This window comes from Danio rerio, chromosome 21 (assembly GCF_049306965.1).
Source record: "Danio rerio strain Tuebingen ecotype United States chromosome 21, GRCz12tu, whole genome shotgun sequence".
NCBI classification, from domain to species: Eukaryota; Metazoa; Chordata; class Actinopteri; order Cypriniformes; family Danionidae; genus Danio; species Danio rerio.
Window position 1 is genome coordinate 35,350,684 of NC_133196.1, and position 18,458 is coordinate 35,369,141.

The 18,458-nt window shown below is 38.3% G+C and overlaps 1 protein-coding gene across 1 annotated transcript in view; it reads right to left on the reverse strand.

The window, feature by feature from the left end:
• Positions 1–13,135, reverse strand: part of adamts2a (ADAM metallopeptidase with thrombospondin type 1 motif, 2a) — a 169,128-nt gene extending 155,993 nt beyond the window's left edge. Inside the window, exons 1-2 of the mRNA XM_695292.8 lie at positions 12,999–13,135; positions 8,791–9,176 (exon numbers count right to left, since the gene is read on the reverse strand). Coding sequence (XP_700384.4) covers positions 8,791–9,176; positions 12,999–13,083 — 471 coding nt within the window. The 5' untranslated portion in view covers positions 13,084–13,135. The remainder of the gene's footprint in view (positions 1–8,790; positions 9,177–12,998) is intronic.
• Between the last annotated feature and the right edge of the window lie 5,323 nt (positions 13,136–18,458).

Below are 18,458 nucleotides of genomic sequence, written 5' to 3' on the forward strand. Positions count from 1 at the left end.
AGTGTAACTAAAAAATATTATATAAAACTTCAGGAACTTCACCTACAAACAATTTGGACAAAAGCAACACCTGCCTATGCTCTTCATTGTGGTCTACCACATTCATATTGGAAAGCAGAATTCATCAATTCATCATACCATGAACATCCACATAATTGATTATATGCTTGTTAAGAAAGGTCAGTGTGCCTTAATTACCATAAAATCCATTCTAGCTCCTGGACTTACATAATTTCGTTCTTCCACAAACTCCTATTATATAAGAATTAGGCATGTGTGTTTGTCCGTGTGTATGTGGGTGGTTCAGACATTAAATATGAATGGAACTGAATACGCAGTCTGCATCCAGCAGTTGGGTTGTGAAGTCATATGCTTTTAAAGTGTCACTGAGTGTAATATTGTATAACAAAGACTTTACTGTTCAATCTGAGGACTATAATGCACTCAGAAAAAACAAACACACTTACTGCCAAATGGTTTTGATTGATGAGTTAAGCTGTAATATTGGTCTTCTTCATTATTTGACAATCTTGTGAGGAATTAATGCTGCCGCGATCAATTAAACAAACAACATGAGCAAATCAAACAACTTTTTATCTAGCAATGATATCACAATAATGCTTAGTTTTGTACGAAAGAAAGTTTTTGTGCTGAAACACTGCATGGAAAAGTGTTTAAACTTTATCGAGAATTTGCCAGAATGTGCAAAAAAATTGCTTAAGTATAAAACAATTACCGGTGAAAAGCAGATATGCTGAATTAGACTGCATTTAGCTTAAGGGAAGGGAAGTTCTCCCCAAATGCAACATTAAATTCCTTTTACTCTTTAATAAGGAATGTAAAAAGGTGACTGTTTCCCTTTAGATTCCATCTCCGGAGTGAAAACCCTGTTGGTCAAATGGAATAATCCAGAAATCCACTCTACTAAAAGCCAGGCCCTGCTCTCCTGTGGTGCTGTACGTGTGTGTGAGTTCACTGCGGGGCTACTGTTCCCCCGCCTCTCAGGATGCAGTGACGGCGGAGCAGGGGCTTGTACTTGTGAGGTCACTCTGGAGTGTTTTCCGAAGCTGCCCAGACATGCTCTAAACAGGCTCCAGGCACAGAAATGTAACACCCTCCGTGTGAGGAACGCCACAAAGTCACAAGTATAGACAGTAAAAGGCTACTATATCCATCACTGAGGTCAAGGCCTAAACACAACCGAAATGAGCTGCTCCCTCTATTCAGAAAGCTGGTTTGTGTTCATTTTCCTATCATCTTTCTGGTGATTTAAAGATTTTGCACGGCCATGAAATTCTTAAGAAGACTGCTCACTTATACATGAGAAAGCAAAGATGATGACTAACTGTTTGCATTCATGCAATTTAAATAATTGAAGCTGATTTTCTGTTCATTTTACAAAATATCTAATTTTGTCTTCTCTTTTAATTGTAAAATAAAAATTGCACTCAAAAAGGCTTGAATCCAACAGGCTGGGGAATACTTTGTTTTCCACGTTCCATTCCATCTCGTGCACAGCCTTCAAAGTATACTCAGCCATGGATGAGTGCAGATGAACAAGTTCAACACAAGCACTCTCTGCCTCAATATTCACCTTTCGTGTGCACTCTGGCGCATACACTGTCTGCAGGGAAACGAAAAATTGGGCTGCACGCTAACAGTGTGCATGTACATCTGTGGACAGTGCATAGACCTTTGCAGAATGTGCATGACCAAAGTATACTTAAGGTTTTAGGGGGCTTGACTCACTCTCAAGGCATGCAAGGTGTATATGACTTTCTTCTTTCAATTGAATTCAATCAGAGTTATTGTAGAATTTTTCTTGGGCTTTTCCAGGTCTATTGGCAATGGTCAACTGATTTCGTTTTTTATCAGCGGTCCAAAAAAAGTCCAATAAAGCACATCCATCTGTAATAAAAAGTGCTTCGTTTGGCTATGGGGACTCTCTTTAGTGAATCAATGCAATGAGTACCAATTTTTAAAGCTTTATAAACTGTTTATGTTTAACCTCTGGCAAATGCCTTCTGTCATCATTGTCTCCTTTTTTAGGTGCATTTATTGGAGCACTAGTGCCAACACCTGTACGTGACAATTGCCAATTATGTAGAAAGAAGTTTAAAGGGTTGCATTTAAAACGAATGCTATGGGCCGATATGATGTCGTTTCTTTTCACCAGACCTTGTACCGCCCACTAAGATAGCGTCCATGCTACTGTGACTGTTGGGTTTAGGGTACGGGAGGTGTAGGCGATCGTCAACTACCTAGTGAACCTTGTACCACCCACTTAAGTAATGCCCATGCTACTGTGACGGTTGGGTTAAGGGTAGGGGGAGGTGTAGGCGATCGTCAACTACCTACTGGACATCGACCGCTCACTAAAGTAATGCCCATGCTCCTGTGACGGTTGGGTTTAGGGTAGGGGGAGGTGTAGGCGATCGTCAACTAAGTAGTGGACCTGGTCAACTACGTCAGTGGTTCTCAAAGTGGGGGTCGGGACCCCCCGAGGGGTTGCTGGACAATGAAGGGGGGTCGCCTGGTGACCACCAAAAATCTATTTATTTTTATTAAACCATACGAATTACCATATTTTATCCATAACCTACTGAAAAGAAAAAATAGTAGCTTATAAGTAGTAGTTCTATTGGATTGCGACCCCTGGGTTAATTACATTATATTAAAGACACAGCAATAGCGTCAGATGCAGCAGATTAATTTTATAACTCCAGGTTAAACTTTCTGGCCCATTTACAGCAATGACATGCATAAAAAAAAGTTTAACCAAGAATAGACTTGGATTTATTAGTGTGTGAGCGCTATTGCATGCAAAGTTTCCGTATTTATAACCACCTCTGAGGATATTAGGGGTCGCGAGTCACTGGCAGTGTAATTTTGGGGGTTGCAGGCTGAAAAGTTTGGGAACCCCTGAACTACGTCATCAAGCCGCGGGCTACAGCGAGGACTCTCTCAAAATTTGAGATCGCAAAAAGCATACACAGGGACTGCAAACCACAAACTGCAAAAAAAAAAAAAACGTAGCTCCTGGGACATAGAAATGTATATAGTAGTACGTTTTTAGAATGAGCCTTAGAGAAAAAGATGATGGATGGCTTGGGGCACTTTTTATTACAGATGGATATACTCTATTTTAATTTTTTCTGTACTGATAATAAACATTAGCTGACCATTGCCATTGTAGAGCTGAAAAAGCTCAAGATAAATCTTAAAATAGCTCAATTAAATTCAACTGAAGGAAGAAAGTCATATATACATCTAAGATGCACTGATGTTGATTAAATTATGGAATTAATTTTTGAGGGGGCTTAACTAACCATTTACCAATTGGCAATATGAAAGCTGTCATGTGAATGAAGGGCCTCACTGTGGTACCAAACCCAATACTGTGTGTAGAAGTTGGTCTTAGTATGGTAGGGAAAAAGCTGTGGCACATAAAAGTAAAAGCAACTAAATGCTCGTTCAGGATGCAAAGTAGCATGCATTTGTATTTAATTCAATTAAAAAAATCTTTAGTTTGACAAAATACACAACAGTGTACAACAGTGGCAATGGTTTACCTAGGAAACAAGTTAGAATGTGTGAACAGTGCAGGGGTCACCAACCATAGTCTAGCAGAGTTTAGCTCCAACTTGCCGCAACACAAGCCTGGAAGTTTCAAGTATACATAAGAAAAAACCTTGACTATCTTGTTCAGGTGTGGTTGATTAGGGTTGGAACTATACTGTAGCCATCTACATTCTGCAATGGTTTGTGGAGTGGTCTGATGAAACAGTTTTTATCTTTAGAAATATCCACTGATGTCCTTGTCCGGCTTCAATAGAATGTCAGAATCAGAATGAGTGTGGATGAATGTTGGTGAACACTCCTGATGATGTAAATTGTGCAACACAGGCTCATTGGGGATTAGGGAAAACCAAAAATATGTGACCTGCAGGAACACTCCAGACTAGAATGATGTCAACGTCAACTATTGTTTCTTTTCTTGTTACCACTCACCACTTACCTTTGTATGGATGGCTTTTTTTACTAGATAGATCAGTTTGCTTGGTAGCTCGCCTAGTACGGTGTTGGATTTGGGATGGACTGGGGTTTGAGTGAAGGACGGTTCTAGAAACTAGGTAAAACAAAACCATAAAAAAATTAAAAAATGAAGCAATGAGAAATTGTGGTAAAAGCACATGGCCGCAATGTGCTTTTCTTTACTAGCTTGGACTTGAAACACTATCGCTTGGTTAGGGTAGGCGAGGGGTTAGCTGTCTGCAATTTTTTCACAGATTTGTGCAAGAATGGCATGTATGATGAGCAAATGTAGCGCAGTACTGTATTTGAGATTTGCAGAAATGTACACAGTGGCCTCTTGTGGATTTTCAAGAAATGGCACGTATGAGAAAACTTGGCCCAATAACGTATTTGAGATTTGCAGAAATGTTCACAGTGACCTCTAGTGTATTTGGGAAAACAAAAACTGCAAACAGACATAGACCCATGCACATATTTCATGGCTCCAAAAAGTAGCCCTCATCTCCAATGAGCCTGAGTTTAAATTGTGTTATGTGGACAGTGGCAGATCATGCTTGGCCACTAGGAGCATCATGAATAGGGGGAGAAAGGAGACTGAGAATATATGTACAAGAGTATAGTCTAGAGGAGACTCAGAGAGTCATCCTACCCCCATTCTGCCAAGAGAGACCAAGGCCCAATCCCAGTTCTATCCCTTACTCCAACCCCTTGGTTTGATTGTTCACGTGATGGTGTAAGGGTGTCTCAATTCTCTTTAGCTTGAAGGCCTAGGGCTAAAGGTGAGGGGTTGATAGCTAGATAATTTTTCCAGAATACACTATCTACAATGGCAGCATGGCTGCACACCAAAGTCAGGAGATGAACAAATTAATATTTTTTGTTATTATTATGAATTTTACAACAAACAAGCATATGTTTTAATACATTCATAACGGCGTTTGTGTTTTACCATCATGCTTTTTTTAAAAATGCCAAAAACACGCTACATTTTGCTATCTATAATCCATAATAATAACTCCTGTCTAGTAGTCCCACAACATACTTTCACATCTGACATTCGATGACACTCGAATACCCTGTCAGAAAGTCTAGTGGCTGGAAATGACCTTTTTACAGTGTCTGGTATCATGTTAAAGTTGTTTGCGGTGTAAACGCACAGTACAGATACAATCTTATTGCTACATTATATTGTTATTATATTGTTAACATGATATTGTTGCCTTCAGTGATTTCCTGAAGATAAATACTAAAAAAATAACGCAACTGGAATAACTACAGCAGCCGTGATCGTAATCTCATATGAAGTAAGAAATTGCAATGACATATGATGACGTGTAGTGGTGTCCCATTTCATCATCATCATCATCGTTTTCGTCCATTTCGGCGGGGGCAGCAGTCTTAGGAGGGAACCCCAGATTTCTCTTTCCCCAGACACTTCTTCCAGCTCCTCCGGGGGGATCCCGAGGCATTCCCAGGCCAGCCGAGAGACATAGTCCCTCCAGCGTGTCCTGGGTCTTCCCCGAGGCATTCCTGGAGGCATCCGAAACAGATGCCCGAGAAACCCCAGCTGACTTCTCTCGATGTGGGGGAGCAGCGGCTCTACTCCGAGCTTCTCCCGGGTGACAGAGCTCCTCACCCTGTCTATATGGGTGTGCCCTGCCACCCTACTAAGGAAACTCATTTCAGCCGCTTGTATCAGAGATCTTATCCTTTCGGTCATGACCCATAGCTCATGACCATAGGTGAGAGTAGGAATGTAGATTGACCAGTAAATCGAGAGCTTTGCCTTTCGGCTCAGCTCCTTCTTCACCACAACGGACCGATACATCGACCTCATTAATGCTACCGCTGCACCGCGTCCCATTTCTTAAGGGTAAATTTTGAACCCCTTCCCTTTCACACTCTGTTTTAAGGAGTTAGGGGTACAAAAATCGAATTGGGATTGGGCCAAGTCTTAAGGTTTCAAGTCTTGATGTGCGAGATGGAGCAGGTGGTGGCAAATGTAGTAGTCCTAGGCCTTAACCGTTCATAATAAGTGCAAAATGAGCAGTTGTGTGTGAGTGCTGTAATGGGTTAAATAAGTACAAATTACGAGTATGGGTCATCATGCATGGCTACGTCAAGACGTCCTTTGCTTTTCCTCTCCAAAATAATGATTTGGAAACATCTCCTCAAATTAATCAGATTGCAAGTATCCATGTAATGTACATACTGTACAAACGAATAATACCATTATGTGAAATTAACATAGGTCTAATACACTTCAATGAGTTTGAACCAAGACCATCTCAGTAAGGGTACCAGGAAAAACTGAACCTGGATTCACATTACAGCAACTGTGCCCAGAGTAAAAAGACAAATAAGCACAAACCCATGACCTTCAGTCAGGGGAGCCATCTTTAGCTTTTGACAAGAATGACATTGGTGCATTCAAAGGATTGCACTGTTGTTTAACAACACAGCTTCTATTGAGCTGACAAAATGCTTTTAGAAAAAAATCTACAGGAAAATAAAGCTAAATAAAAGCAGTAAGTCCTTAGCAGGCCATAGTAAAGGATGTCTATCCTCATTTTCATGTGTTAAATTCAATATGATGTCTAACCTGACTAAAATCTATGCTTTGCCATTAAATGCAGTCACTTTACCATCGTTTACAGAGAAATCTAGATTACCATTAGGAAAACCAACAATGGGTTGACAGTGTGACTTCATCATAACAATACTGACATTGGGCCATTTTTAGAATGCAAAAGTCACTAACACTACTGCACTTTTTGAAGTCATGTGCACACTAGTGAACACACTTCCAGACAATGGGGATATCTCGTAATGATAAGTTGTTACATAAAAAGAAGCTTTTTAGAACAATCAGTTTGAGTTTTTAGAAAGAAGGCAATCTGGAACTTTAAAAAAGCCAAAGCTGAACAGAGCTTGAAAAAACAAACCACTTTTCCACTTCTCTCGACCACATTCAAACCACTACAGGCTATGAAAATTCCTTCAGTTTCATCCAAGATATAAACACATGAATGATATCTATGACCATCTCTAACTCAAAGACAACTGCCAAGGCCAAATAGCTTTTCAAGGGGCGATTTGTAAGGAGAACTGTTTCACATAGCTCCTTTTGTAAAGTGATGATGTTTGATACATAAACGCCGTGCACTTCACACAGTAGATTCATTTCTTGTGATGTCAATGAGTTGTGACTGGCAGCTTTCTAGTAATAGCTTTAACCATGCCAGTCAAGCATACACAGAACCGGCAGGAAGGACCTCTGCCGGATATCCAGTATAAGAGCAGTTCATAAACCCAACAGCAAGTTGCTAAATAGCCTCTTTTCACACATATTACAGCAGTTAAAGCAGTGTACAAACTAATCATATCATTATTACTACTGAGGCCTTAACACAGTGTTCACTATGATGAAAAAATTAGTCAAGTAATGCAACAATTGTACCCATACTGTGATCTATCTATCTATCTATCTATCTATCTATCTATCTATCTATCTATCTATCTATCTATCTATCTATCTATCTATCTATCTATCTATCTATCTATCTATCTATCTATGAATCAATCAATCAATCAATCAATCAATCAATGTCTATCTATCTATCTATCTATCTATCTATCTATCTATCTATCTATCTATCTATCTATCTATCTATCTATCTATCTATCTATCTGTCTGTCTGTCTGTCTGTATGTCTGTCTGTCTGTCTGTCTGTCTGTCTGTCTGCGTCTAAAGTTGTAATTAGTCAATGAATAAATGAATGAATGAATGAATGAATGAATAAATAAATGAATGAATGAATGAATCAATGAATCAATCAATCAATCAATCAATCAATCAATCAATCAATCAATCAATCAATCAATGTCTATCTATCTATCTATCTATCTATCTATCTATCTATCTATCTATCTATCTATCTATCTATCTATCTATCTATCTATCTATCTATCTATCTGTCTGTCTATCTATCTATCTATCTATCTATCTATCTATCTAAAGTTTTAATCAATCAATCAATCAATCAATCAATCAATAGGTCTTTCTATCTTTCTCTATGTCTGACTAACTGTCTGTCTGTCTGTCTATCTATCTGTCTGTCTGTCTGTCTATCTGTCTGTCAAATCAATTAACCAGTCTGTCTGTCTAGACCACAGGTGTCAAACTCAGTTCCAAAAGGGCCGCAGCTCTGCACAGTTTAGTTCCAACCCTAATTAAACAAACCTGATAAAACTAATTGAGTCCTTCGGCTTGTTTGAAACCTACAGGTGTGTTGGAGCAGGGTTGTAACTAAACTGTGCAGGGCTTCAGCCTTCAGGAATTGAGTTTGACAACCCTGGTCTAGACAGACAGACAGACAGACAGACAGACTGACGATAGACAGACAGACAGACAGACAGACAGACAGACAGACAGACAGACAGACAGACAGACAGACAGACAGACAGACAGACAGACAGACAGACAGACAGACAGACAGACAGACAGACAGACAGATAGATAGATAGATAGATAGATAGATAGATAGATAGATAGATAGATAGATAGATAGATAGATAGATAGATAGATAGATAGATAGATAGATAGATAGAACTCAACCATGAGATTTCTTCTGACTAGGAGCCTCCCATTTATACGAATAGTATTTTTAAGCTTTCCAAAACACAGGCATAATGTCATTAACCCACATTTCATCATGCAGTAATGCTTTTCATATTAGATCAAACTAACTTACCAGGCCATCGCAATTGCTGATAGCCACGGATGTATCCTGCACATTGGTAACATAACCCACATATAAGCAGTCACTGGGCAACAAGGGCTCCGAGTGTGTTTGGTTATCATCCTCCAGCCACTCCACTTTAGCTCCCGGAGCCACGAGCCTGGAATTGAGCCTGAGGCGAAGGTGAAACTCCTGTCCATAAACAGTGACATTATAAAAGAGAGTCTCCCTCAGGTGGTCTGTCTCTCCTTGCTGGTTGGCCTGCCTCCTCCTGCGCCGGTGGGACCCCTGCCCACTCAAGCGGCTGGCAGAGACGGCGTGGGTGAGGAAGTGCCCGTCTGCATCCACACTGACCGGCCTCACCAGCCCGTACTCCCTCAGGACATGCTGCAGGGAATCTGCCAGGACACAGTGTTACACACATTCACAAACGCTAAGTCAATACATTTCACCGTCCGCTCCAGAAGCTTCCAGCTCACTCCATCAATCCCTAAATCAGCTGCAATCCTTACATTATGCAGACAGTGCAGCTGTCTAAACAAATGCATGTCTAGATTTCAAATAACAGCTTTATAAAGCTACAGGTCTCATTAAATGTATAAGATATAAATGTAAGAATATATGGAAGCGTACTGCATTGTCCTAGAAATACAGAAATTAAACAGACTATACAATATAATAAAACAGAATTATATTATCTTATATTGTAACAATAGTTAATAATATAATATAATATAATATAATATAATATAATATAATATAATATAATATAATATAATATAATATAATATAATATAATATATTTCCCAGCGATGGGTTGCGGCTGGAAGGGCATCCGCTGCGTAAAATCTTGCTGGATAAGTTGGCGGTTCATTCCGCTGTGGCAATCCTGGATTAATAAAGGGACTAAGCCGACAAGAAAATGAATGAATAATATAATATAATATAATATAATATAATATAATATAATATAATATAATATAATATAATATAATATAATATAATATGATAAAACTAAATAAAATATAACATGACATAGGGGCGACGCAGTGGCACAGTGGGTAGTGCTGTCGCCTCACAGCAAGAAAGACGCTGCTTCGAGCCTCGGCTGTAATATAATATAATAAATATAATATAATATAATATAATATAATATAATATAACATAATATAATATAATATAACAAAATATAATATGTATATAAAATGTATATAATATAATGTAATATTATAATATAATATAATACAATACAATACAATACAATACAATATAATATAATATAATATAATATAATATAATATAATATAATATAATATAATATAATATAATATAATATAATATAATATAGGAGTAAGCAGGCATCCTGAAATATCCTATTAGTGGAATGTAACAAGCTGTCATATCAATAGTGCACTAAATATCTGATCAATGTGGATATCATATAAATCTAGGGTTTTAAATGTTACTGTAAACCAGCATGACTTAATATTCACAATATTACACAATGTAAATAATTGTCTGCATTATCTTGTTTATTTTATTCTTAGAAGCATCATTAAAAGTATGAGTACAAGAAGCTTCCAGAAAACTCCTCCAATCTTTAAATCAGCTGCAATACTTACATTGCATCACGCAATCAAATTACATTATGCAGACAGTGCATCTGTCCAAACATGTGCATGCACAGATTTAAAATAACATCTTTATAAAGCTTCAGGTGTTGTCCTATTAAATGTAAGATGAACACTTGAAAGTGTATTGCATTGAGGAGTGTGGGGTAAGCTGTGTCACGTTGCATAATTTGGTCTCTTGGCACGGAGAAATTAAACAGATGTGAAACTAATCTATTTCTTTGTATTTCAGGATGTCTGCTGTCTCCTATATCATAGGGATGTAAGTCATTATGTGTCCATATATTTGGGGTTACACAGTTATTTCAACTGTCAAGTCGTTAATTATGGATTTCAAATTGTAAACTGTTGTAAGACCTAGGGCTACGCAACATTTGAGCATCGATATCGCAATGTGCGTTCGCAGTAGTCACATTGCAAGAGGCAATGTTGAGTTAGGATTATAGATGACCAGGAACCACAGGTCAAAACATATAAGATTTGTGTAGATTCTGCAGAATTTAAGCATAATAGAGTGAAAGTTAATCATGTGCATGTGTTTTTAAGGTCTGTAAATATGTAAGCGTTTTAACAGAGTTCTAAGCATTTTTATTTAACTCGCCTAAAAATCATCTTAATCAATCTAAAGCAGAGATGCCCAATGTAGGGCCCACGGGCCAAAGTTGGCTAATTGTAACCTTTGATTTGACCCACCATGCCATCTAAGAGGAGAGTGAGTATGATTAAGAGGGTTGAGACAAATGCCTTTACACAGGGATCGTCATTTCTAATTTGATGTAACTTTTTTGTTTGTTTTATTGCTGAGCAACAAAATTGCAAACTAAATTTTAATGTTTTAATTAAATGTTGTAAACGAATCTGATTTTTTAAAATGTAAATACTGTCACTCCACGAATAAAGGACTATGCAGAAGACATCGGCAAACAAATCAAAGCAACAACTAATGCAATTGTGTTATAAAAGAGAATGTTTTGATTTTATTGTAATAAGTTCATTATTAAATGTAATTAAAAACAGTATTAGTTATTATAAAGTAATGTTTTCTAGTCTAATCATTATTAAATAAACTAGGAAATTACCCAAGGCAACTGTGTTTACCTTCAGCCCCAAAGCCTCAAGTACCCCTGATCTAAAGTATTTGCAAAGAGTTATTTACAGTAAGTCGTCTAGTGAAATCTCATTCCTTCATTTTCTTTTCGGCTTAGTCGCTTTATTAATCTGGGGTCACCACAGTGGAATGACTCGCCAACTTATCCAGCATGTTTTACGCAGCAGATGCCCTTCCAGCCGCAACCCATCACTGGCAAACCCATACACACTCATTCTCACACATACATACACTGTGAACAATTTGGCTTAACCAATTTACCTATACCACATGTCTTTGGACTTGTGGGGGAAACCCACGCGAACACGGGGAGAACATACAAACTCCAAACAGAAATGCCAACTGACCCGGCAAAGCTCAAATCAGCGACCTTCTTGCTGTGAGGCGACAGCACCTACCTACTGTGCCACTGTGTCGCCTGGTAAAATCAATATATATATATATATATATATATATATATATATATATATATATATATATATAGCGCAGAGAGGAAAAAAAGTATCGCAATGTCAATGTTTTCCAATATCGTGCAGCCCTAGTAAGACCACTGTAAACCATAATACATTTTTTAAATTTTCCAATGCAAATAGTTACAAAATCACCCCAATGCATTAAACACAAAACAGGACAGACATTAAATTAAACTACAGATTCTTCTCAATTTTTCAAAAATCAGTTTTCTTAGACAGTAAGTCTGACATATGAAAACTCATCCTGACATACAAAATCACATTTCTTTATTATTCATAGGCAGCTAAATATTACATTTATATCTGTCAGTAAGATCACCTGACAAAAATCATGCAATTTCTTTTAGATTAGGAGGGGGACACATCTTACCCCATTTTCCCTTATGGTGTCATCCGTTCCTATCATACTGATTAAAGACACAGCAACACATTTGTCTGTTTATGCATCCTATGCATAAGTGTCTTTCACTTCTTCAGAGAAGAGCAGCTTGCAGAGAAGCCAACACTATGATTTGTCTGATTTAATTTGATGCTATTATAATATGCATTGGTTCTTCTTTCTAATTTACTCTTCTGTGTACTCATCATCTTGACACTAATGTCGGCATTTTGCGACAGTTATTTCAAGCAAGAGACACAAGATCCATCAGCTGTTTACATTATTGACAGCTCGCGTGGGAGTTCCACAATCAACGCCTTAATGGTCAATCTAATGCATATTGCATATGCTGTATAACGTTCTTTAAAACCGTAATAAAAGTTCAAGTTTCAGTTTAGATGTCATGAAAAGTTCCAGACACTCACATTCAAGGAAAACGTCGCTGACAGACAAAAAAATAAATAAAATCTTCCATTCTTATAAAAGTCATTCATCTCTATAAAAGTGTAAGTTGCTGAAACATGGAAACTGAGTTGCTGCTTCATAACCCTGGACATCTGAACCGATCCGTATCTCCTGCATAAAGTAACCGTGATTAGTGCTGACAATAAAAAAACCTCTCCACCTACCTATACTGTTGGCGATGTAAAGAGTATCCGCGCGCTGAAAGTGGAGGAAAATAATGAAGAATGCACATCCAGGAGTAACATCCATGGCAGGTCCGCGGAGAGGGGAGAGCGCACGGCGAAAGGCGGACTTTGAGATCTCAGATAAGCGATCCAGCAGTGAACGCGGCCCCCTCCTTCCCCCCTCCCCTTCCTGACTGACTGCAAAGTGCACTGGGGAAGAGAGGCTCTGATTCTCGCCCTCCCTGTCCGGCCCTCTCTCCTCCTCCACAGGCCACGGGAAATGCAGATCCTCTCCTGACAGCAGATGACCACCGGCGGCTGATTCTTCTTCTGGTCAGAATAATGGGGAACTGCACTTTTATCATGCCTGTGATGGACTTGTAAAACACCATTAAGTTTATTTGTACACATAGTTTTACAAGTTTAATGGATGAAGATGTAGGAAGAAAAAAAATAATTAGTGTAATATGAAATCATTGAATAGCACTACATGTACTTTTTTGGCGAGTTTTAGACCAAGTAAATGAACTGGGCTTTATAATCGCATGAGAAGGTAAACAGCAGTCTTCGTTAAAACAATATTCGACGTGGAGCGGGTCGCCCTCTCATGGGCACCGCCATGTTTGCATCACATGACCAACCATAGATTTTAAGAAAAAAAAAAAAAAGAATATTCCAAATAGTAACTACTAACTGGTAGTGGTAGTAAGCTACTAACAAAATTAAAATAAAATAAATAGTAACAATGAATAAGCTAATAAGGCGTTGTTACTATTCCACCTGCATCAAATAAAATTTACAAGTGTTTACATGAATAAGGAAACATGCACCATCCTCTCAACCATAAAAATGCGTACATTAATAAAATGACAGCGGTGAGAGAACAGCGGTTAAGAAGGCATAATTACAGTGTTTGTGCCAGCTTAGCACTTTATACAATCTGTTGCTTTAATGAAAGCAGCTTAACAGTATTAAACATGTCCATTTCCTCTTCATAAAGAATAGCAACTTAAATTTGAACTATAAATCAGCTCTCTGGTGTTTGTTTTTACTCACAGTCATGTGATCTTGATAGACTGATTTAGGGCCACACCTATTACACTAATCTCCACAGACCAATGGTAGGTCAAAGGTGTTTACCACCAGACAAAACTTTTTTGGAAAGTTACTTTAAACAAGTCCTGAAATAAACGTTAGCCATCTTTGTTTTGGCATGATTTTTTTAATTGTCATATTAGTTTGTTTATATATTTCTTTTTAAATAGCTATATTGTGGCTATTGTGTACTGCCAAAACTAATCAGCCAAACCCTGGTCCTTCCAGAAGGATAGTTTGCATTTAAAGGTGCAGTAGGATATTTGGGAAAACGCAAAATTTAGCCTAATGATGGCATTGAGATGCATGTCCCTCCCTACATGCAAACTGCAATCCAAAGCCATGGGCTCCTGAAGTTATGAACACACACCAAAAAGATGACAACATTGTAACACTACACCGTTATAGTAGGCTACTGCAATTCCAAACTTAAAACCCTTTTAAAAAACAGAATTATATCTAACACTTTTTAGTTGTGTAGGAAGCAAAACTTATCGGTGTGTAATAATATTTATTGCATTCAAGGGTTTCCTCGTTGACAGTGTGCTTGGCTCCGCTGATGATGTAGAACAGGGCTTCTGGACTGCGAGGGTATTCAATTTGGACCCGACTCCATTTTGGATATCCAAATTGTGGATTTCCTTCACTGATAAATGTATAAACTTTGTAAATTAACTGTTTGGTTGTTTGCATTTTTGTAAAAAAATAAAAAAATAAAAATAAAAAGTACAGAAATGAAAATGAAATCGAAGGCGAAATATTCAAAGTTTTCCTGTTTGACTGTTGACATGACCTAGTGATTATACGAGGCTTCATGCAATCAAGCGGGCTAATCATGCATGCACGCTTGCTTTAACACACCGCAGCAAAGCGATGATATGAATGAATAAAAATGTCTGTCTCACAGAAAAGAAAACTTGATGGAGAGAAGAGAAAGGATAAAGTTGAATGGGCAGATAAGTATGCGTTTATTTTGCCACAAGCCAGCACAAAGCCATTCTGATTGATTTAATGTCTTTAATGAGACAAATGGAGTTGTAAAGAGTGGAAATGTGAAACGCCTCTGTGAAATAAAACACTGACATTTTGAACAGCAGTATCCACAAAATACAGATATGGAGACCGCAAACTACAACACCTAATTTTCGTTAAACACCTTTTGTATTTTTTCACCTTTTTTGGAGAGAGATCTGCATGCAGACCTGGTGCAGTTGCAATCTGAGCTGCATGCAATGCTTTTTAATGACCACCCCTAACCCTACCCTTCACAGTGACTTCACTAACTCCATTGAGTGCATAGTGTCTAACATTGCATCTCTTAGATATGCAATCACAGCTTGTACAAAAATACACTTATATTAGTTGTTTTGCCACATTTGCATTGTATTTAATGTTTTGAACGCAAATGCCACTTTATTTAAAGAAAAATAAATAGTGTTGCCTTGCAATGCATGTTATGGATGTTTATTAAAAACAAGTTATGTAATATCAATTGCTCCAGACTCTTGACCTTAATTAAAATTCAGATTTTGATGTTTTAATGTAAACATTGAGAACCCCTGACGTAGAATGTGAGCTAAAGTACATACACATCCTGCAAACCACGCAACAGTTCTCATTGTGTTCTGATTGAGCTGCTTTTCACTTGAGTTTTACACTTGTGGAATTTAAATGAGAACAAGTAAACAAGGATGTTTGAGGCTCATGGTATATTTATTTCCATATACTGAACTCTTATTATTTGACTATGCCTATATGTATTCCCAGATTTTTTTTATAAGGCACCTTTAACTCCTCTAGTTGACCCCAAAGCAACTTTAATATTTATTAAGGTTTTAGAATGTTTTTTTATCCAGCTTTCTTCACAGAAGCACTTTTAAAGACGGTCTTTCTTTTCACTAATACAATAGAAACAAGGTTGATGTTGTTTGACTGACATGTATACAAATCTACACACTGTATGTTGACATACATAATCATAATGTTTTGTACATGCATTTTGAATGGATGAACATTTTTTATTCTCACGTGTTGCCCTGATCATAAACATAAATACATTTAGATCACTTACTTTACTCATTACTATCAGAATATGACGAGACTTTTAACCTGCACAAAAAAAAAAAAAAACATAATCATCTATTGCACTTTTACGATGAAAATACAGAATAAGAAGGTGTTTACTATAAACTGGCATTCCTCATCTTTCATGTTCTATTTCTTACCACACACAAAATGAGTACATCTGTCATATTGTTTTTAATACCATACATTATTTTTTTTTTCTGGACCTGACCATACAGCAATTGAAGAAGAAGCATCTTGCTGTGTTATGAAGTTAGCGGATTATTGAAATAAATCACCTGCTGAGATTGGATGCCTGCTTCTTGGAAAAAGAATATCTAATGCATCTCTGTGGCACAGGAGGAAATGGATCATGTGACATCTATCTGTCAGCACCTTTACTTCAACCACCTCTGTTGGCAAAGGCTGTAAAAGTACAACAATCAGGATATTTGAAAGCATTGATGATGATCAAAGCCATGTAAGAGGCCATCACTACTGTGTGGTTTAATGAGAAACACTGTGGAGCTTTAACACTGATGACCATTTATAATGGCATGGTGTAAAATGCTTTTTTAATAAATTCTCCTCTGATTACACAGAGATGGCAAAATTATTTGGGCTAGATATATGTCGCTGCTGCAATCAGATACTATACAACATTGGTGACCCAGGGGTAGGCGACCCATCTGGCAACCTTTCACGGACCCAAGCAAAGAGTGCGGGGGGGGTAGGGTTTGGTGGCGGGGCGCGTGTCACAAACAATAGTGACGAGCGAGGGGGGATTGCTTATTGGGTATTTCAGTACTCAGTTGGTTTGAGTTCTCTTCATTTATGAAAATTCACTTACACTCTCAATTGCCAAAGCTACAATGTGAAAATATAAATTCTTTCAAACTTAACCCATGCTTGCCAACAATTTTCTCCAAAATTCCAGAAGACCAGTGGGGGGATGGGCAGTTGGCTTTGGGGGTGGCAGTGTGTGTTTCGCTGAATAACACTGGGTTAGTAACTGTACTGTGGTGTGACTGAACAATGGACTTTGTTTTGGGTGCTGCTGTCATCGGATACTATGCCAAAGTTGACAACCCGGGGATAGGCGACCCATCTGACAAACTTTCAGGGACCTAAGCAAAGACTGGAGGGGTGGGGGTTGGTTTGTGGCGGGGCGGGTGTCGCGGACAACAGTGACGAGCGAGGGGGATTGTTGAAAAAGTCGAAAGTGGGGGGAGGTTAGAGTCATGGACAAAACCGAAGAGAGGGAGGGGGGTGGTTGGCAGTGTCGCAGTCAAAAGTGAAGATAGGGGTATATGGGCCCCTAATAATATCTCTGGGGGCCCCCAGAATGCGTGGGCCCTTAAAATCGTCCTAACTAGGGACCGGGGACGTGGTGAAATTAAAGGAGTTTTTCAGGAGAAATAATTAATAGGCAGAGTGAGAGGGGTCTGGCTGCAGACTTGGTGCAGATGCAATTTGAGCTGCATCCAATGCTTTTTAATGTGCTCACCTAACCCCACCCGTAACCCTACCCCTCACAGTGACATCACTAGTTCTATTGAGTGCATTGGTGGCGAGAGATTGGTGGGTCTCAAATTGGTGGGTCATTAGTGGGTCTCAAATACCGGAGACTCCCAGGAAAAACAGAAGTATTGGCAGATATGCCCCTTACTACCGTAATTAAGTTAAAGGGAGTTTAGGGAAGGTGGTACCTACCTAGGGGTTTGACGAAACTTTAAAGAAGAAGGGTAATTCCAGCACTACCTGAGATTAATTTATTAATAGCACTATCAATACATGTGTCTACTTTATCTCAAGTATTGATTAAATCCTCTTTTTTTCTTACAGTTTTGTTATTTTTGTTTTCATGAGTCTTGTGGAGTGGTAGAGTTGCTCCAGATCTCATCTCACTAGAAGTTAGACAAGGCAGGAGAAAGGAAATGAAAGTATTAGGATCAACCCGGGCTCATTATACATACGTACCCCTATATACATTTCTGGATACAATATACAAATACATTTCAGGAAGTATGTTTTTTTTTTTTGCAATTTTTGTTTTCTCAAATCCACCAGACCACTGTGTATGCTTTTTCAGATCTCAGATTTCTCTTGTGAGTGCCACAAGTGTCTTGTGAGTGAATCCACCAGAGACCTCTTTTGACTGACTGACTGAATACACCCACCCAACCCCTTCACTAAACCCAACCTATGTTGTTTTCAAAAGCAATCCAGGAAAAAAAAAGCCCTAGCTTGATGTTTTTATGTTTTCACCCTGTCATTTACTTGTTTGTTTTACTTTTTGTT